General features: G+C 36.3%; 1 protein-coding gene across 1 annotated transcript; it reads left to right on the top strand.

The window, feature by feature from the left end:
• Nucleotides 1-2796: 2796 nt before the first annotated feature.
• LOC577924 (homeobox protein Hox-A10) lies at nucleotides 2797-20058 on the top strand. The gene is made up of 2 exons (XM_030973092.1): nucleotides 2797-3607; nucleotides 17249-20058. Exons 1-2 carry the CDS (start codon nucleotides 3025-3027, stop codon nucleotides 17761-17763), a joined length of 1098 nt encoding a protein of 365 aa, XP_030828952.1. The 5' UTR covers nucleotides 2797-3024; the 3' UTR covers nucleotides 17764-20058.
• The last annotated feature ends 2662 nt before the right edge of the window (nucleotides 20059-22720 follow it).

The following is a 22720-nucleotide window of genomic DNA, read 5'->3' as shown; positions in this document are numbered from 1 at the left end:
AATCGTAATTATTACTCACAAATTCGTGAGGAATCTATTATTCCTATAAGGAGTTGACACAATAGGAGAGGAGAGCCGTGTTCGATTATGTGATGCCGCTTTCCTTCTCTTTCATCCTAAGGAGTGTGATAGTTGTATTTTTTCGCGGAGGAATTCATGAGTTGAGGGCAGTCATTAGTCGAACGTGCCGATCGTAGGATTTGGAGCGACGGAGGAAGGCTAGAGCGGATATTGGTGATTAGGTTCGGAGGGAGAACCTCGGTTGGTCATCGGGGAGCTCCCGGGCTCAAACTCGGTTCAGGCCACTCCCGGTGCAACGAATCTTTAAGAAATTTCTGTCGTTTTTTGTCGTTTGCTTTGTTTTAATGATATAAATTGATTGTTAATTACACAATATATAAACAGATGAGCAGCATGTACTATTCAAACATATTCACACACTATTTATAGCTTACATAGCCAAATAATATACCGTTCAACAACATGGGCATGCAACATTCAAATTCATATTCATATTCATATCACGCCCAACTTTGTATTATTACAATTATTATTAGTTAATACAACATTATCATGACTGTATGAAACCTTTGCCATATTGTTACTTTTCCTGGTGAAATGCTAAAAATACTGAAAAACGTTCATAACATGTTCCACTGTTCAAATAAATAAAACTAGACAAACAAGCTAGACAACAAAGAAACATGTACATTTTCCATTTCTTACCAGCCTAATTTTGCAGAGGTCGTACAACGTGTTGGGAATCATGTTAAAGATAAACTTGAGTTCTGGTCATGCGATTGCATTGTGAAAGAAAAGGTGTGGAATGGATCAGAAAAGTTGATCATATAGCATGTAAGTAATGGTGTGTAATGCAAGGTTTCTGGAGTCATCAAAATCATCATAACTTTGGCAGAGTCTTAGTAAAGTAACAATCACTTACACAGAAAGATGTATATGGGACAACACACATGGTGTCGGGGCTAGTACTACCCTGATTTCCTGATCTTTCTATGCCCATTACTCAGCCAGTATACATTTTTTTTCTAAAAGTGTTTGGCACATGACATTTATTTGTAAACTTGAACATTCAGTGTAAGTTTCGTTAGATTCTGTGAGAATTCATTTTCTTTTATTACCAGAACTCAAGTTTATCTTTAAAGTGGACTATGTGCTTTAGCAAAGTATTCTGAGGATAAAGCAGTTGAAATGTCCTATTTTATTCAGAAGAGCAAAAAGAGATCGTGAGCACGGTTTCAAGAAATTGGCTTGTAACATCTTCTACAAACATTTTGGGCTACACATCTGAATGGAATTCGTTTTGATTATATACACATTCCCAGCTATCATGCAAATATTCGATGATGCCTGGATACAAGCGTGCCCTTATGCAAAGGGGGCAAAAGCGGTACTAATCTTATCGTTATTATTGGGTGATTCATTCAGCTATGATAGCATATGAACCTCCAACAAAGAAGTGTTTCCATTGACTGAAAATATGTATTCAACATTGAAATTTATGTTTATCAGGAACAACCCAGAAAAAGCTGCAAATACACCTAATATTTTGAAAGGTGAATTGATGACATGATAAGAAAGAAAAGAACAAAAGGATGAGCTCAGATTGAATGAGGCAATACGGATACCATGCGAATAAGAACATAGGAATGCATGGACGGAAAAACAGAGAGGGAGAGAGATAGATAAAGAGAGAAAGAGAGACAGAGAGAGACAGAGAGAAATAGGGGCGGAGGCAGACAAACATACAAACCAACAGCCCGACAGACAAAGACATGGAGAGGGTAATAAGAACAGGCAGATAATTATAGAGAGAGACAGATACATGAATCGTATCACCAAGAAAAAGAGGGGCGGTTACATTTCAAGAAATCAAGAGAAAGATAAACATTGATAGAACATATAACAACTATTATCACAACCTTCACTAAACACCAAAATGAAGACACATTTCTACTCGATCACAACAATAATATTGAATATCAAATAATGGTCCATTATATTTTGTATAAATCTTAAGCTCATGTTTGTTTGTTTTTCCAAACCATACAGCCAGCTCATCCATTTCCTGGTAATGTTCTTTGTCGGCAACACCATTACACCATGAACTCTGTCACGTGATGCTGGTAATGTCGCATGCTCCCTAAGCTCACCACGAGCGCCATGTTTTCGATCAAAGTAAGTATACTAACAGGGCATGATTTATCCAGGCCGTCTAATTGTAGTACTCCCATCATATCCCTAACCATCTTTAACCGATAAAATGCTTTTTCGAGACTTCATCAGGGCATGAATGTCTCAAGTTTTAAAATAAATTGACGATGATACGTTTGGAGATATTGCTTGAAAAGAGAGACGAAACGTTTACAGCCGAGTTGTCCTTGAATAAGTTTTTACTCTCACATGGGCGGACCTTCTGATTGGTCCAACATTTGCCACGTGATGTTATGTTTTGAGTTTTTATCTCCTCTCGTTTCATTCACCATTATCGATTCGGAAATGTTCGTCGTGTGACTAATCAAATCTCAAACAAAGACCTTCAGATCGTTAGATCATTATTACCTGGAATTAGAGTCACTAAAACCGTTTAAACTTTAAATCTTTAGAAGAATGAAAACGGGGTTTTATCGATTATGACCTTTCACCTCCATACTCATCTGATATTGCGGGTCATATTGGTGTGTTGTATTTAGTAGGTGAACCCAAAGGCTTTATGGTAGCCTGCCTGCCTTCCTTGGCCCAATATCAACGCATGAGGTGTGTGTTGTCTGCTACCGTTTACACCCATATGAGGACGCACTTTGTGTCAATCGTGGCTGTCCTGGGGGAAACGATAATAACTGTGTCGTCTGCCTAAATAGATACACGCATTGAAGATGAGCTACTCTTATACGTCTTTATGACTTTTCTTGTAATTACCGAAGCATAAACAATTCGGACGTCTTCGATAATATGCTAGACCGAGCACAAACTCAATAAAAGTATACTGGAGATTTTGATGAGTATATGGGTATTGGAGAGAGGTATTTTGAGGGTGAAATAGGATTATTTTGTGAATTTAGAAGGATGGAAGGATTACAAGCTCCCCGTGCCTTCCCACACAATATTGGAACATTTTATGACACGGTTGCAAATGGTCATAACAATGGTTATAACCTTTCTCATGACGGTAGTTATGTGGGTTTAATGAGCAGATTCTCTTACCACAGCAGCACGAACTGTTTGCGAGGATATCCAAGTCCAGCGGGCGGAGGCGGCGGCGGTGGAGGAGGTGGCGGCGTCGACGCCGAGTCCAGCTCGGCGGGTTGCTGCTCGTCGACGGCGGCCATCACGCCGACGAACTGTGCCAATAACGGTGGTCATTCATGGACATCGCCTCCTCCTAATCATGGTGATAAGCCAGCTGGACATTTTCCTTTCTTCTACCAAGAGGTTTATACACCGGGCGTTCACCATAGTCCGCCGACATCGTTAGGCCATCATGTCTTGTCAACTCACGGAAAACACGGGTATTCCAGCGGGTCTGCCAACCCTCATCCCGCCTGTGGGAACGGGGACGACGACCCGTCAAGACCAGAGAGTGATTCAGGTCAGTACCACGAATTTAGGATATAAAACCAACTTTTTTGCATTTAATAGCACATCTTTAGTTTATCCAATCAGATGCGTTTTGTTGTTGTAATTATAATAGTATTAAAGTATTTAAAACGATGATAAACTTTAAAGAAACCAATATTTCAGTCATTTGTTGTGTATGACGATCATTTTCGTTTCCTAGTAACGCTTAAATGGCGTGCTATGACGATTTTGCCTCAACATTTAATTTTATATGTCATCAAAGTAGTTTGTCTTTTAAAACATAAAGTTAGTTATTCTTGTACATCATCTCAATTTATGAATGATTTTATCAATTCACATGTTTGTATGCAATTGATAACGATGGAAATGAGTCTGGCGTGAGTATAAACGAATCGATGGTTTTAGCTCGCTTTCGTTTTTCCGAATAACCATATGAGGCGTGATAAAAATGTACAACTTCAAATTGAAAACTGTAAAGAAACACAATGAGGGAGGAAATTAAATATTTCCAAACCGTCTCATTATTTCTAAGAACTTTGTTAATAGACGGGATTCCCTCTGAGACGTTTTCAATAATTTAAGGCCCCTGATTATCATCTTAGGGGTTCAAGTATTATTCAAAATGTTGATTACGTCGTCATATGCTTTCTTCAAGTTTTGATGCTCGTTATCGTCAACAGAATGACAAATACGACTTTCATCCTACCATCAGACTGCGTACGGTTTTACTTTTTTCATTTCATGTAAATATACATGTATTTGCATAGATTGGCTTTTTTTGAAAAACAATGTCTTAAATATCTTTCAACTAGGAGGTTTGATATCCAAGATTACTCTCTAAAAGCGGTAAAGCATTTTTTTTTCTTGACAAACGTTCATTTTTTGATGGAGTGATGTCACAAAATTGAGATTTAAGATAGTATTTATTCGTTACATACCTTCAAATTTATATTAAATCATGGTATATATATATATATATAATCCCATCATGTTTTCGATCTGATCCTTCTGGTAGGTATTTGTAATATTTGTATGGGAAAAAAAATTGGTCCATCTCTGCCGTTTGCATGAAAGTGTTCCCGTGAAGGATCGGGGTGAGGAGAGGTTATTGTACGACAAATATCTAGCATGAAATAGTATAGTACATGCAAGAATAAAAGATAGAGACAGAAATTTAAGACAGACAGACAGATAGAGAGAGAGAGAGAGAGAGAGAGAGAGAGAAGATGTTATACAATACCAAGCAGTTGGACGGTTGATGTACATGAAACAGGACATTTTACTTCTTCAGAAACTATATATCTATTTTTTTTAAAGGGGGGGGGGGAGCGTTGATCAAACCTTGATTTCTTCATTTTTTAAAATAATTTTTAAAACTTTTCCACTAAATTGGGATCTTTTGCTATAAACATTTTGTATAGGTAAGTATCTCAACTCATGGGTATTATATTTGTGCCATTAACCAAAACATTTTGTTTTGACGCTGACATTTTGTTTAAATTACATTTTTAATTTATATATATTAATTTCTTCAATCAATAGTAGTATTATTTATCATCTATTCTATCTCTTTACAGTTTCTTGCTTATATTTCTTTACTTATAATGCAACATCCTGTTCGGCCTCGGACTGTGTTACATGTGATTCTGCACATTAGATAAATGTCATTGATTCTATTATCTGTTGACAAGCATAAATGAGATCACATGGTTGTGTTTTTATGTGTGTCGACTTTGAGCTATTTCCGATTCATTCTATTTCTTGTTTAAACATGCTCAACCCAAGATGGGTTCCTGGTAAAATTTAGTCTGTTTAAAATGGTAAATAGCCTCTTTAGCTCAGACAGAAACTCCAAAGTAAGCATGGATTTAAGAAAAAGAAAGTATTTAAACTCTAGCATGTTTAAGAAATCTAGATTTTTGTAAAATAGAAAGTGTAGATGAAAATTAAACCAGCTTTTGAATATAAATCATGTAAAATATCCTCCATTGCAGCAGGGGTTGCAGCATGAATTTAAGAAAATATGTGAAAGATAATGGTATAAAGTGCAGGGTTTGTTTTTTCTCTTCAGGATAGCCACCAAAATTATTATTTGAATATTTCCACACTTAATTAGCTTAAAGACAAAAATAATTTTAAAATTAACGATAATCAAAAGTAAGAAATCTTAATTATTTCCACCAGACTTATATGATTTCTCTGCTTTATGAGCCTGCGAAATTGACATGCATACCGGTGCATTGGTCACTTTAAGCTTTTTATGAATGTGGCAAATAGGAAGTTTGGACAATGTAGTCATAAGACACAGTGAACAAAATTTATTATTGTATGTGCTTTGAATTGCAGTGTGACATGAAATAGGGCATAGGACATTTCTTTGCCATTTTCTCAACACATTGCCTTTGAAAATTCATGTTGCGTGACGGATTTTACGTTGCATACTATAACATTTTTATGATAATTTCGTGTCACATCATTGACATCAACACACACATGCATCCACTGTTGACCCATTATTAAGTTTAAAAAGGACAAAAATGGCAAACTGGTTCGAGACTAACATGCGTAGAACTTCTTTGCTTGGTCAATCACTCGTTTCTAATCGGATCAAATCAAACGGAAATAGGAAGAGTTTCTTTTAATTGAGAATGTTTTAGAAAATAGGGATTTATACAAACAAGAAACTCACACCAGTTGTGAATTATTGAAGCAAAGCTACAAGGTCTAAGGGCCAACCTTTTCTTTGTGTAATTGTAATACTGAAGAGAAGGAAAAACGAAGAGAAATTCTTACAACGTTTGGTATTCTTTAAATGTGTTTGCTCGCGTAGGCTTCCAGGGGGGTGTTTCACAAAGATACTAAGTCGAACTTAACTCTAAGTTGGACTTAAATATTATGGAGAGCCATTTGTAGCCTTAAAATAAAATATAGTCAAAAGCAAAAATTCAAGTATTTTAGATTTTTCATAAATTCCACATCAAGTACATGAAATCTCCTTGATAATAGAAAATATGAATTATTTGAATCAACATTTTATGCCTTTTAAAACAAATTTTACAAAACATTTTCAAAAACGCTAACGGCTTTCCATAATTTTTAAGTCTAACTTAGAGATAAGTTCAACTTAGGATCTTTGTGAAACACCCCCCCGGCATAATTCGCCATGGGGCTAATAGTCAAAGCCCGCCGTATATCCATCTCCCGGTTTTAAAGCGAGCGAAGCAAGTGAGACACACTCTAAAATAGTTTGGGAAAAAATACCCAAGGGGAAAATTCATGTTTGATGGGTAAAACTTTTAAAACTCAATGTCGGGTAAAACGTCCTCAAATTGACTAAATAAAAAAACTAACCCAACAAAACATACTAGGCTATGTTCCCTTGTTGCTCAATACTTTTTTTTAGAGTGCAACAGTTCACGCTTCATGAGAGCGACAATGTATACTTCAATAATACAATATACAAGGTAAAATCAGAAAATTATAAATAACCACCTTACTGGTTGTCCACAAAATAGTGATTTGAAACTGACATTATCAGGGGGCAGTAGCTCCCACTTCTTAACCCTCCGTTTGCAAACGATAAAACTTAAAGAATGAATAAAAACCTAGAATGGGGCTAAGCTGTGAGAAGAGATCTTTTATTTTAGTAGAAGAAAAACACAGCGGCAATTATATGATTTTACTTGATGGCAACATTTGGTACATTGGGTATTTAAACTGAACAAATTATTTAGTAGTTAAAAAAGGACTTTTCTCGAAACTTTTGTTCAAGATATAATACATTTATTTAAAAAAAAATGATTGTTTCAGTTTCACCTTTAACCATCGGCAACTCGCTTTATAAAAGATGAAGAACAAAACATAAAATGTGTGACAAAATGGAAAAGAAAGGCAATGCAATTATGACGTATCGACTGGGTAGCCCATTGCTGCATTCTTCTAATGCAGCAGCCATACCTTCATAAGATAGATTGTGAAGTCCATTATTTCTTCGCTTTGGATTCATGTTAATTGAACAAAATAGTTCCAAACCCTTGCGTAAATCAAAATAAAACTGATTTCTGATGACCATTATAGTCCCATATATTGATTTTCGACGAAGGATATAAATTTTGAAGAACAAAACTAAAAGCGCAATATCTTCAGCATGTTCAGTTTATACACCAATGGCAATTATTAAACTGAAGGAAATCATATTTATCACACGAGGCAAATTATAACAGTTTTAAACGAAATGCTCGATTTACATGGAGAACTATTTATACAATTTAAATCTTCATGAAACACAGGTTTTATGACGATGCTTTAGATAGAATTTCATACAAGGAATATGTTAAGTGTATTTTCGGTACAATAAATAACGCGTAGGTGCAAACAAATAAATGATAATAGGGAATTTGAAATAACGGTTAGATTAAACATTTTGTATTTTTTCATTTATTTATTTATTTTAACATGGGCGGAACATCCTAGTCAGCACATCTTATTGTATGCGCGAAATCAATTATTATGGTGTATAATTTTGTTTATATCACATTATATTAGAGCCATACAGCAGTTAAAAAAGAAAGAAAGTTAGCTATCGATAAGTATGCTTAACTAATTATCTATATTATTATCTTTTTATGATGTAAACAAAGTTTATTAGCTGACGAATTTCGCCATAATGATAATAATAATAATCCGTTTTTTTTATATAGCGCTCAATACACCGATCCAACGATGTGTCTAAGCGCTTTACAGATATATTATATAGGTTCTCATGTTAAGTAAATGTATTTAGAAATAATACAAATCATTTTTTTTGCAAAGAGTGTATAAAATCCTGACATGTTTTACAATTTTGTTGCCTTTGACATGTTGAGACGAAAGTTCAATGAAAATAAAATAGTCTCAGATTGATATGGCTCAGAAAATAAATACTGTGTATATTGATAATTCGTTTAACACTTCTTGTTATCTCTGATAGTCATATCTTATAAGTGAAATATTTGGGTTTTATGGTGAACAAAAAGTATTTATTGGACAGTTTTATCAATGCCAAAGAAAAGTGGGCTGTTTTATTGCTCCCTTAGTTGTATGCTATATCAATATATATGTATTAGACTATTATTGAGGAACTCTATAATTTATCTAAATTTTACGACAAAGTACATTCACGTTAGCGTCAAGAGATTGACATGGAATTCTGTTATCTCACAGGGGTTACTTTAAAGGCATCGTTTAACAATGTTTCCAGTTTTACAAAGCTGAGATGCTTGGCCCTACATGTTAAACGTGTCTGAGATATGGTGTATTATTGAAGTCCTAAAATAATTGCGCTTCAAAAAGATCATGCAGTGCCTTAAAAAATAAAAATCTTTGAGTGACCGGTTTTACCATACTCATTTTCCCCAATAGACTGTAGTTTTATAAAAACCGTCGGGAAAACGGTTTTGACATTTCTATTTCCAATCATAAATATCTTGATATTCAGACAGGCGATCGGCTTATAAAAGTCATGGGATTCATTACTGACCTTAAGGTTTATAATTATGATTGCAGCATGAGCTAAATCCAGAATTTAGTTTAGAATCCGAGGCAAAGATATACCCAATCCCTTTAATTGACTCTGATGTGAGGTTTACAAACGTTAGGAGGAATGAAAAGAAAATGAATTTGTTTCCTTGACTAAAAAAGAAGATATTGAATCTAAGTGTAAATGAAGGTTATGAATTACTGTGGCGTATTCAACACATTACTGATCGGGTGTGTACCCCAAATTGCAGGCACAGGGCCGAACAAAATATGGAAATCCCCCCCCCCCCCCTCCCAGGAAATACCTAGCGCTGGATTGCTTCCGGAATCCCGCTTGTCATAGGCAGATAATTATCGGCTCTCTGTTTTTATCATGATTGTCAACTGATTTTGATTTGATTCGAAATTTACATTTATTTCATTCACATTGAAAAAAGGGTGAATTCAGAGAGAATTAGGAGGGTAAACAATACACAAATAGAACAGAACACTAAATAAATTTAGAAAGTAGTAGGAGGCGTAAACGAGTAAAGCAAATGTTTATGTTGGCAACGCCCATTTCTAAATTTGCCATTGGAGGTTCTATGAGATTGTGGAAGGGAAACGGTATAACGAGGATGGAGGGGGGGGGGGGTTGCTTCTTTTGTTGCCCTATACCATTCTGAATGGAGAATTGAAACCGCAGCCAAGAACTAATTATTGTAAAAGAACTTTTGTGTACAGAGCTTCTTTTCAATATAATAAATTATCCCTTGATTTGCGTCAACTACCCACTTTTGCCACCTTTAAGACTAACCTAAACAGACTATAATCACCTTGTTGTAGTACCTCTTTATGTATGTTTATATGATGTTTGTTTTGTTTGTTTGTTTGTTTGTTTGTTTTTTGTTTTTTTCCTTTAAGTATTTGTATCAAGTTTTCGACTGATACTTTGTAATTATTTATTTTTTTAATTTGTAATAATATGTATATTTTGTATATTGTAAACTGGCAACAATTATCGTTGCAGCTGAATATGGGCAACCAGCCGTATATTTGTATTTGTATATGATTATTTTTTATACGGAAATAAAAACAACAACATCCAAGGTACATAATCGTCTCTCTGTTTATCATCATTATCAATGTATAGAAACCATTATAAGGAAAATAGTCACTGGGCTTTGTATGAGATTTTCAACTGGAAGGGGCGGCGGAAAAAGATATGAAGGGGGAACGGTTTCTTCTCCTTATGCTGTCCTATACCCCTCTTGAGATCAGCGCTAGGGCCCTAATGCAACACCTGTTTAACCTATAGAACAGCTCCTTAAGGGGGTTGCAATAGAGGGGAAAGTTTATTGTGCCTCTCTCTATACGACTGCCCATCTTTAATATTCATTTTCGATTTATGACGAAAGTGGCTTAGATGATGACAGTTAATGTTCATCGAAAATGTGCGAATCCTTGAAACATGAAAGGAATAATGACATTTTAGACAGTGAAGGTTGTTTTATTTATATTTTTACTGCATTTAATAGCTTGTTTCGATTTTGATGCAATATGAAAGGATTATCTACAATGCACTAAAAGTCAAACAATTTATACTCCAATTAACTAATGGGCATTGTTTGAATTTTATTAATACCTTTAAAACATACTAAAAAAAAAGGAACTTCATATGCTAATACTGAAAATGACTCCTTGTTGCTTGAAATATGAACAACATATAAAGATAAAACTGACGTGTATCTAAACCTGAAACTTCAAACACTATAAACAATTATAGAAGACAAAGAAGGAGAGAAGACAAAGTATGTGTAAGAAATAGTTGGGGAGAGGCATAGAGAGCGAGAGAAGGGGAAGAGAAACGGAGGATAAGAAAGAGAGAGAGAGCGAGAGAGAGAGAGAGAGAGAGAGAGAGAGAGAGAGAGAGAGATGAGGTGGAGAAGGGGCAAGGAATTCAAAAAATAAAATATTGAATTTGTCTCTATTTTTTCGGGTGGGTGTACATAAATCATGTACATATTTCGGTTGGGGGTAGGAGAAAGAGTAATAGAAGGTCTTCACATCAACTTATAATATAGCTTTGCCTACAATGTAGTTGTTATTTGTTCTTTGTTATGTTATAAATTATTCCCAGTGTAGTTAGCAAACCTCAACCAATATATATATTTTCAATCAATTATTCTTAAAAACACATGTATCATGCATTTTAAGTTTATACTTGGAAGAGCATGGGACATGTACCATGGATTTTTCACAACTTTAAATAAACTGCCGACTCAATGAAGTGGTTATGAAATAATGTGATGTGATGTGATCACTTACTAATCATGTATACATAAAATCATCCTATGTACATTATGTTTGAAGAAGAACAATATCTACATGTTCGCACTTGCCCCCCCCCCACGTTTCTCTTTCTCTCTCTCTATCTCTCTCTCTCTCTCTCTCCCTCTCTTTCTCAATCTCACTCTCATTCCCTCTCCTTTATCTTCAACTCATTTTTTTCTAGATCTACTGACCTTAAAAGTTATGTCCTATTTCGACTTCTAGTTCTACATCTTCCTTTTTTTCTAATTCTACTTTGTTGCTAATTTCACTTCTAACTTTACTCCAATTTATATTATCTTAACTTTGATGCTAAATCAGTCCTTCTCTGTCAATGTTGATTCAATATGCAGTCAAACCTCTCTTAGGAGCAACCTCTCTATATAGGCCACTTGTCTATAGTGATCACCTAGGAAGAAACATGTGATGTTGAACCTGTTTACAGAAGCCACCTGTCTACAGTGGACTGTACATAAATTGTGTTATATTTTTTTGAGAAGCGTTTAAAGAATGTATACCGTTTATACTGCTAACACTGATCGACAATGTATTGATATGTCCGATTTCGTGGGAAATTGTAGCTATGCATTTAATTTGTAGATGCTCTCAAACACATAAAGAAAAGGTTAAATCTCTAATCGCTATGTTTAACTCTCAATATAGTTTGCAAGACCCATGCCCGACGACACCATCCTTTACCAAACGAATAGATCTACTTCCACCCTGGAACAAATACTGAATCCTAAACCTAACCCGGTATCTTTGACTCAAGAAGTCCAGGATAAAAAATGTCGCTAGAGCATTATGTCAGGGCACCTTAAACAAATACACTTCATATTACGGTTTATACTAAAGGTTCAACATGAAAAAGTTAGCGCCAATCTTTCGTTGCCCTGGTTTCCACTGAATATGCTGAAGGGGAACGTAACTAGCAAATTAATCTGAATATAAAGCGGATAATAAGAGAGGCAGTCTGGTGAAATTTTTAACGAACTCGGACAAATAACAACAATTGGCTCAACTGATAATGTCACTGTAATACAGAACCGGTTAATGATCTTCCAATACACAATAACTAAAATGTCAACTTTTCACTCCAGAGCATCTCTTATTTATGGAGGGTTTATAACAACATGCTTTCTATAACCATTTTTAGTAGAGCCCGAAGAAAGAAAAAATAGGAGAAATCAGATATAAATTATATTTCAGTACACGACATACGAGGGAACTGACCATGAATACATCCAACCTTATTGACGAAATTATCATTTTGGAATTTCGCATAGAATTAGAGATTTCATATTTCAAACATTCATAACTGTCTCATTCATTGGTGCAATTTATACCAAACTCTTACCCTTCAAGCTCTGATGTGTGTTTGAATTTAAGATTTTAGTTGGCCATTATCAAAATCATCTTCATCCCTCTTTTGATCCCTCTAACATGCGACATTTTGTGCAAATCGTTCAAATCATATATAGGGGGGGGGGGGACATCTTTTTGACATCGCCATCCCCTCTCCATTTTCCTCTCTCTCTTTTTCTTTTCTTTTTTCTTTCAAATTTGTATTTGTTCCTTTTTCACCATATAGTTGGGGGTATGAGCGAACTGGACGTGTCCCCATGCACCTACAAAATTGAGTATGCTGAGTGTATAATCGTTTCCAACGTTTGTGCACTTGTCATAATTATATGGCTGCATTGCTAGTAACACTTGGAAAGGTTTAAACAGATATTAGCTGTGTTTAATAAAGTATATACTATATCAAAGAGAATTTAAGGTCGTGTTATGGTAAAAGTAGTTTTGGAGCTTTGCTTATCTTCTTAAGATCATTTTGGAGGAAAGCCACAATAGAAATTCCCTCTAAAAAGAATAACTCTTCAAATGCTCTCATGTTCAAAATATTTTAAGAAATAACTGAAATGTTAATAAACCAGTCATGACATGTAGTCCCAAAGACACATTTCTGTGTACAGTGCATGAGACATTCGGCAAGACTGCGTCAGTTTCTTCTCTTCTTCATTATTGCAAAACCTCACATTATACACTAATTCCTTTTCACAATTTACCTTTCCAATCGTTTCCAAAACATTGTCTTGCTCAATGCAAACCCTTGACCAGAACTAAATTTCAAATTTAATTTTGTTAATTTTTAAGATGACGTAGTAAAGGGAACCTTTTAAAGTCCGCTTAAATGCATCATCTAAAACATGTTTGTGATCGTTTACCTTCTCAGATTTGTTTTTCTGGCACGTGTTTCAATAATCCAAATTGGGGGTGGACACGCCATGAGCTTAATGGGTACGGTTCATTGCTTATCCCATTTATCTGACCGACCAACAATGGATTAGAGAGGTGTGTCTTGCTCCCTTCTTTATCCACATCGCCCCTGTGATACTGCTTTCACATTTTTGGTCCTAAGTTCCGCGTTAATCAGTGTTTTTTTTATTTTTTTTATAATGAATAGATAGAATTTCCCTGAAGATAAAAACATATTGCATGAATGAGTATATTTATAAAGCAGAATATATGCAATTCTATGTGAGCCTGACATGTCTGCATGAATATATGAGGGAGAGAGAAGTAGGGGATACATGAAACTAAATACACCTTTTGTTTAAAATGAGATCATATTATATTCCATTTGATAGCATTACATATGTTCTGCTTTGTTTTCCTTTTAAATTTTAAAGTGTATTATTTTTATCTGTAAGAATAGGTCCTATATGAAATATGAGATACGCATGTGTATTATTTTTCAATGATGATTTTTTCTTTTCTTCATAGATTAATGAATATGTGTAGGCCTATACTGTTCAATTAAAAAGAGAAAGGACAAACGCATTGTAAGCATTATGTACAGTGGGTGGGTATACTACACCAAGCAAGGCTTGGGCGAGGTCCGTATGACATTATAATCCTTATCCTCCAAACAAATGAAGAAAGAAAAAAATCACTTGTGTCCTTACTGACCTTTGCGAGTACATTGTTATAAATTATATGAAACTAGTGTATTTCAGAGACTCTACATCATCGCACTATGAATACGTGGAAACCTGAGGATTGCAGGAAACTGGGGGCGCTTTTCTACAAACCTAATTCAACAAAGAATATTGTTTCTTGTTGTTGATCTTCTCAATTAAGAATTCAGTACAGGTACGGATAACTTTCTATGGGGGTATGGGGCATATAAACCTGTAGAATCCTGGAGTCATTTGAAATACGCCTAATGACCGTAACATTCGTATTACTTCTTGCTATTGTATTTCACATTAAACATTAAATGGGCCCTTTGAATCCGGCTTTGAATATACCTCGAAATTAATGCTTGTACGACATGATCGCAACTCGTTTGAAAAACAAAAAACGATGCTCAAGATTGTAGCTTTGAGATGATGTAGAGTGGCAATTATTTCTATTAGGCATTGTATTGCATTGTATGTTAGGCATTGTATGAAATGGAAGGGGCTTCTCAAGAAGTTTGTAAGGGAATTTTTTCCTGGATTAAGGGGGCGTTTCAAGATTTAAACCAGAGCATAAGTAAAATATGCATTATTTGGTGTAAAGAAACTATCGTGGAACTTATGGCTATGTCTACTCTCCCGAGGTTCTACCGTCCTTAAAAAAGTATTATAACTTGTGATGCAATCACATTTTCCCCATGTTGTATTTAATAATCTCACAGTTAGGATTGTGAGGGAGGTCATTTTCGACCACTTACTTTTAACCTTCCACTAATTAAGTCACGTCTGCAAAACACAGGTAGTGGAAGTAAGCTGTCTGCAGCATACACTCGTATTAATAATCGTTTGGGGATTCCCCTAACATGTGAGGTGTTCTACCGGACATTCCTAATGTTCCTAATGGTTGGTTCATTGGTCAGACATCCCCCGACCCCGGCAACCTGTACCCGTATCGTCAGGGGAGTGGTCCCAAAAGGGGTGTCAATATCAATCTTCGTTTGTATAACAGGGGTGTCGCATTACCTCTTGTTGTCAGGTAAAACTCCTGAATAGTATCATCGCTAATCACTCTTGACATGATCCTCATCCTTTCATTGAAGATCATGGGGGATAATTAATCGTGACAGATAATTTCTCGGATCTATTTTCTACGTTAATTGGCCGACTGGGGGCCGAGTGACCTGAGAAGCGGATTTGACGAATACGGTGGTTGACCTATTTCATTTCCCAAGACTGTATGGTCTAATTCTCGTGTAATACACACCACTAAGTCTGGTTTCATTGTGGTTTAATTATGGATCGAAAAGGTGACCAAATCTTGTCAATGGAACTTTTATCTGGTTTCCGATTTAAGCATTGGTGACAAAATTTTGTTTTGAGGGACTGCTCACGCGACAGTCTGTGGCTATTATGACAGGTAATATCAGTGAAAAGGAAATTTTAAAATGCGCTGTGACATTGGTACACTTGATCGTTAAATCGTCAGAATTGATTTCCATTTAATTATTTAAATAGGACAAAGTTGTGAAAGACTCTAGCTACTGACAGGGACACATTTAGGATTGTATCTGGACTGCTACCCCTTTCCCGGACTACCATTTCCAGACAACCTTCCCACAGAACTACGTGCCGGAAAAGTACCGTCATTCCCTATAACCAGTCCCTATAACAACTGCACCTCTCATATAATGACACCCTCGTCCCCATCCTGTGACAACTTAACATCGCGAGATTTACCCTCGGATCGTCATACCATGCCATCATACCAGGGAAATGTTATTGGGTGTAATTATCCTACAGGGTAGACGTCCGAAAAATATATGTCCGGTTTGTTGGTAGTTGTCCAGGACGGGCGTATTCAATTAGAGGTGGAAGTCCCGGGCCTCGTCTTAAAAGAGTTGATATCAATCGCAAATATGTACGTCAGAGATAGGAGACTGCAAACTTGCGATTGATTGGAGGACTTGCGATTGATTTGGATCAATCACAACTATTTGTAAGACTGGGGTGGGGGGCTAGTGTCGTTGATATTGAATCTTTGAGGTTAAGACTTTGGGAGACGAAGCAATTTAACAGATGAACGGCTTCATTCATATTCCGAAGTCCGTCATGTGTCAGGTATTTGTGACGCAAGCTTGATGATGCAGATCATTATGTAAACAATATTCATTGTTCAGTTTACAATTAATCATTTGTACTGTTTACCACATATTACAGCATTTGTTTTACAACCTGAAAGATTTCAATGATTTTGTGTTTTCATTTCATTCTAGATCGTTAATCAGTTCCATGCTATCAATTTATAAGAAAATGTGTAACTATAAGGCCCAAATTCACAAAGGAGGTTTGTAGACGAACCTAGGTTTATGTGCGTCATACGACGCGTTTTGACGCGTTTCTACAAACCAAAACGCGTCATAAGACGCACATATACCTAGGTTTGTCGACATACCACCTTTGTGAATTCGGGCCTAAGGGTTTGAGCAGGGATTGCGTTACTAGTCCCTGATTATTTAATTGACTGGCCTATCTACCTCCTGCATGGTATATTAGAATTTTATTCATTTATGACAAAATTCTATTTTGATGTGGGATTTTTCCATAAACAGTAAACGCTCTTTCCCTATTAAGATGTAAAACATCGGACCTATAATGACCGTTGTTTTAAATCTAAATTGCAGCTTTCAGTTTCGCATATTATGAGGAAGGAGCAGCACATTTGTTAGCACATTTTTCTACCATGCCTACGTTTAGTAGGTTGTCACAGCCGTTCTGTATCGTTAACGATGAAGGAATTATAAATCTGAATTCGAATGTTTAAATCACAATTCTTATTTATTCATCTATTTCACAATTCCTAGATCACAGTGTGAGTCACCAGGCTGTATCCGCCAGCTACACCTGGATGGCGCCACCTTCTAACGTCCGCACGCGCAAGAAACGCAAACCCTACACCAAGTTCCAGACCTTCGAACTGGAGAAGGAGTTCCTCTACAACATGTACCTCACAAGGGACCGCCGCTCCCACATCTCCAGGGCGCTCAGCCTCACCGAGAGACAGGTCAAGATCTGGTTCCAGAACAGGAGAATGAAACTGAAGAAGATGCGGGCGAGGGAGGAGAACGAGAGGAAAAACCATTCGCATCATCCCGCCGGACAACATCACCCACAACACCATCATCATCTCGAGTCGAAGGGCGGTGACCACTGCTCCATCGGAGGCGGTGGCGCCACGGAGCTGATACACAAACCCAGCGCTATTCACCATGCCTATGTTGGGGGCGGTGGCGGAGGCGGGGGCACACACGAATCGAACCCGCTGGCTGAGTTACAGCAACATGGTGTGTTGCAGCATCATGGCGTTTCATCCATCTAATCATCGAACATATTTGACCAAAGATGGACCAAAAGAACATGACAAGTAAACAAAGGAAAACTCGAGCTGAATAGGAACTATGCCGGTGCAAATAAAAAGTGTTTATGGTATCTAATGCACTGAAACTCGCTTCTGTCTCAACAAAACCACAGCTCTTATGAAGGTGGATACTTTATGGAATCTTCTTGACCAAATAAGTTGAATTCCATAAATAGCCTAATAATTCAGCGAAAGTTTCTGTTACACAACAAACATAGTATACTCTCAGTCATGTCTGTTACCACATTCATTAGGACGATAAGTATTAGGGGCTGTGGTAGCATTATAATTATGCAGTTTGTAAGCATGATATAATGATAACAAAATGAATTTTATGTTTGTTTAGATTTGTACAAAAGGACCCTTTTTATCCAGGCGTTGCTAAAGGGTTGGTGGTACCTTCCCTTATAGTTTCACGATTAAATTCTACTATAACTCCAAGAGCTTTGATCTTGAGGAAGGGGTACAAGCTTGAGTTTGGGGTACCTGCACCCCTACGACAATTAAAACATAGGTATAATGCTGAAGTGAAATCGATGATTATTTAATAAGTGTTGGTTTTGTTCCTCGTTTTCATTCAGGTAATGCTGAACCCAAATATATCTTATATGGTTATCTAGGTGATTATATATATTATATATGACGACACGATTCTTTCTTTCGAATGCATTTTAATGATTCGTTTGCTTTCTTCGCTTCTCTATATAGTCGCTCGTTGCCACAGGTGCAATTTTGCACTAAAACAATAGGCAACAATAGTCCAACATAGAGAAGTTGCAAAATGACCCATGTCCGGTCTTGATTAGCTCCATGACAATCATTTTAACAACGGTATATATTAAATATTGCACTGGAAACAGTTAAATAATCTTGAAGCCTTTGGTATATGTATATATCTATCCCATGATAAATGTCATGAATACCACGTGACAAAGGAACATTAATTGTGTTAAATATAAAGAAATAGTTAAATGGACAGCATTCACAAAGCTTTCATGATGAAAATTAATACTATGGATATTGTTTTTGGTAATGTAGAAATGTGAGCAATACACTTGAAATGTTGAAAAATGAATAATTCCTTTTTTTCTGTCACTCTAAGTCTACCTCACAGCAGAAGGTCCATGCTCAAAATAAGGATAAACAACTTGGCGGAATGTTGATGTTCATCCTTTAGTTCTTGTTCTCCTTTTGCATCGGTGAAACGGAATATAAAACTGCTTGACAGTCTGAACGTGCATTGTATACATGATATATAACTGGTAATATTTGCTATAAAATTAGTAGATAGATGTTGGGTAATGCAAGACCAATATGGATGCAGCGTGAAACAAAAAACCCATGTTCCCTCAGGGAATAATGTAGTGACGTGTTCAGAGTGTGGGCATTTTACATGAGAAAATAATGGTAGCAATTGCACATTTACTATAATCTAATTTTAATTCAATCGTGTTTTTTTTAATTCAAGGAATAACTTTAACAAAACTTGTTGCTAATTGTTGGGATTGTTTCTAGATGCTTCTTTATTGATGCAAATTAATATTTAGTCACTGTTTTGGTAGACTACAAAGATTTCGTCATATTTCTTCATTTTGATCTGACAGACAGTATGCAAGTTATCATTATGTTTGTATATTACAAAAGCTAAATATTGGTATTCACGATATACAGCTAACATGAATAATTGTCAAGATAATTATTACATTGTGCTAATAGCGGGATTTCCCACTTGACTTTCAAATTGTCCGAAGGTTCACGGACCGACACAAATCTCATAACAAAATAAACCACGAGACAAAAGGTTTACGAGACTTTTGAAACGTTAATGAGACTAAATGACAAAGAGACCGACAAAATCGGTCTCATGAAAACATCAATAGGTATCGAAGGTATAGGAGATCTTAAGTCAATCGGCCTACGCATGCATCCACAATAGACCTAGCATCCATGTATTTAAAATGTATGCATAGGCCTACTTTTTAAACAAAGGTTGGTCTTGACAACCTGAATGCTTGCTCAATTAGGCGTATCCGACATAGCAACAAGTTATGTATGCAGACTGGATTCCGAGTATTATAATTCATTAATTAATAACAGGTTAATGGAATAACTCGTCACTAGGTCCCCAGGGAAGAAACATCCATATAATTAATTGACTATGTTAGTAATCCGTTCTATGCAGTTGTCATGGTTCATCACTCCAGTCAATGCTATAGGCTACCAGAATGGCGCTCAGAGCATTCAAGGAATTTCTCTTCTTAAAGGCCCGGTCACACAGCCCTCCACGGGCGTATCGCGGCCGAATCACGGCCAAAAATTTCTGCCCGTGAAGCAGACGCTGTTGGACGCTTTGAGGTCGCGATGAAGACGCGATACAGCCGTACTTTACCCGTCGTTACACGGGGTAAGAAATTCACACGCGGTTGGCCGCGCGAAAAAGTTTTGGGCTGCCCAAAAATTTAGACCGCGGGTAATCGCGGGCGGTACACGTGGTACACGTGGTACACACGCGGTAAAGACGCGGTACAGACGCGGAACGAACGTGCTAGGACGTGCTACGGCCGCGGTTAAGACGTGGTTACACGCGGAATTGGACGCGAAATTTTAGCGGGTAATCGCGGGTGGAGCACGGTCATAGCACGTTTGTTCCGCGTCTGTACCGCGTTGTTATCACGTGCATTAGCGTGTGTACCGCGTGTAAGCGTGGTAGGCCGCGGTACCGCCGCGCTTCACCCGCGATAAGGACGCGGAACAGTCGTCGGCGTCTGTTCCGCGGGCATACCACGGGTAAACCGCGGGTAAGCCAATTTTGCACATTTTCCACCACGGGCAACCGCGGGCAAAAAAAAATCGCGAAATTTTACCCGCGATACAGACGCGAAAGGCTGTGTGACCGGGCCTTAAGTACGCGTGTTACATCTGAGTCAGGAATAAGCACGGGTAAGGATTCGTACTCTCAACCTCTTCGTTGAAAGTTAAGTGGGCGAATCAAGGCAGTGAGTTAATAATGGTAATGTACGTCAAAATGATACATTCTATATTAAATTCAAAACTTATTTTATAATAGAAAACTATGATAATTGATTTTAAGTTTAAAGTAAAGAAAATATAAAATATTTTAATTCATAATTACGTCAGAGCAAGAGAAAACGCATAAATTAGAACTCGTCTTTTGCTTTCTAGAATGGTTCAAAGGAGAAAAATTGATCGGTTTATAAATTATATCTAATTATAGGTGGTATTCTACATTTCTACACCGATCCACTGTCATTCCTAACCCATTTGTTTAGTATGACGTATCCAGACTTAAATTCGCGCTCTGTCTTCTATTCTCTCTCTCTCTCTCTCTCTCTCTCATATCTCTCTCTCCCCCTCTCTCTCTGACCGTAGTACCTGAAATTAGTTAAATTCATGTTCTAAGTAATTAATAGATTTCCACCGTCCATAACGATTTAGAAGCCTGTCTTTTTGTTAGAGATGCTTTGATGGAGAGATGGTAAAAATCCCTCCACATGGACACATCCTTGCGAATTGATTTAGCATACTGCTATTTTACCCGCTACTGGGATTTTAAGATATTGTTGAATCACTTGTCTGTTCATTCTTGCCGAAATAATATTTTAATCCAAGCGATTAAATTTCATTATTTAGTAGAAGTTGCATAATATTTTTTTATAAAAATTCAATGTGCGTTAACGTTTGTGTGTGTGTCTTCTGTTCCCCCCTAAACAAAATAAAACATTCTTTAAAACGGCATTATGATAATTTTGTGTTACTTATGATAGCAATTGTGGATTTGTGGTGAAGTATATTATGTTTTATATCTTTTATGGTATTCTTGATATTCTTTTTTTCGAAATAAGCTCAAGGTTTAATAGTTGAAACGAGTTTCATGAATGGTCTCTCTAATAATGCACAATAAGTATATGTACCTTGGAAGAAAAAAAAATACTCTACGACATTGTGATAATTGTACAAATGTAACGTTTCTGCATCCAACGTTGCCACTTTAAAAAATAAAAATGGTTGTGAATACGGGTTACTTATTATTTTTGTTATTATGTGTCATTATAGTTACTTATAAAGTGGCTTTTTTCCAGAAGAAATACCCATTTTATCTATTAATTCATTTTTCATATAATGTAACAAATGCGATCCTGTGAATTTAAATATGTTAATGGTAGTGGCAAGAAAGTTATGTTGACTGTTCATCATTCTTCTTAAAATTATTAAAAATGACGACCAAAGTTGAACCACTGGATCTTACTTCGTATTGTCAGTCTAAAACAGACAAGCCAAAAGAAACTGATAGATCATGTACACATTATACCTTGTATGATAGCCGTACCAAAGACGTGTTCAGTTTGTATATTATTAGGTCTGTCTTGAATCCATTTTGTAACGAAGTTCATATTGTAAAGAGCCATGTAGTGTGTGAACACGTATCTTTTTTTTCCGTCGGGCACTGTATTGATGTATAAAGTTGAATGTGAACTATCTATTAAAGTTGTGATCACCATTACACAGTTCCGTGTGATTTTTAATTATTTTGAGGTCTTTCTTTACTTATCAATAGAAATTTCAAGTCACTAGCATTAGATATTTCAAACAAATATTATTGTCAATGAGCATCATTGTCAAAATAGATAACCACATATATCACCCAAATCAATTCAAATTTTAAAAATGGAATAAAAATGCCTTATTGAGAAAAGAAAATCATACCTCAGTATCTTACAGGCATCTAGTATTTTATTCAACGCTATTTTATTTATGACATTACAAAGAAGTAGGCCAACATGTGTTTGGTTTGATCTAAGAGGATATGTTACAAATTTGATTATCGTCAAATGGTTAATGATGGTGATAATATCGATAATAATGATGATGATGATGGTGGTGATGGTGGTGGTGGTGA

This window comes from Strongylocentrotus purpuratus, unplaced genomic scaffold (genome assembly GCF_000002235.5).
Source record: "Strongylocentrotus purpuratus isolate Spur 01 unplaced genomic scaffold, Spur_5.0 spur5_scaffold_6, whole genome shotgun sequence".
NCBI classification, from domain to species: Eukaryota; Metazoa; Echinodermata; class Echinoidea; order Camarodonta; family Strongylocentrotidae; genus Strongylocentrotus; species Strongylocentrotus purpuratus.
The sequence above is the reverse complement of the archived record's forward strand: the minus strand, read 5'-3'. Positions and strand labels throughout refer to the sequence as shown.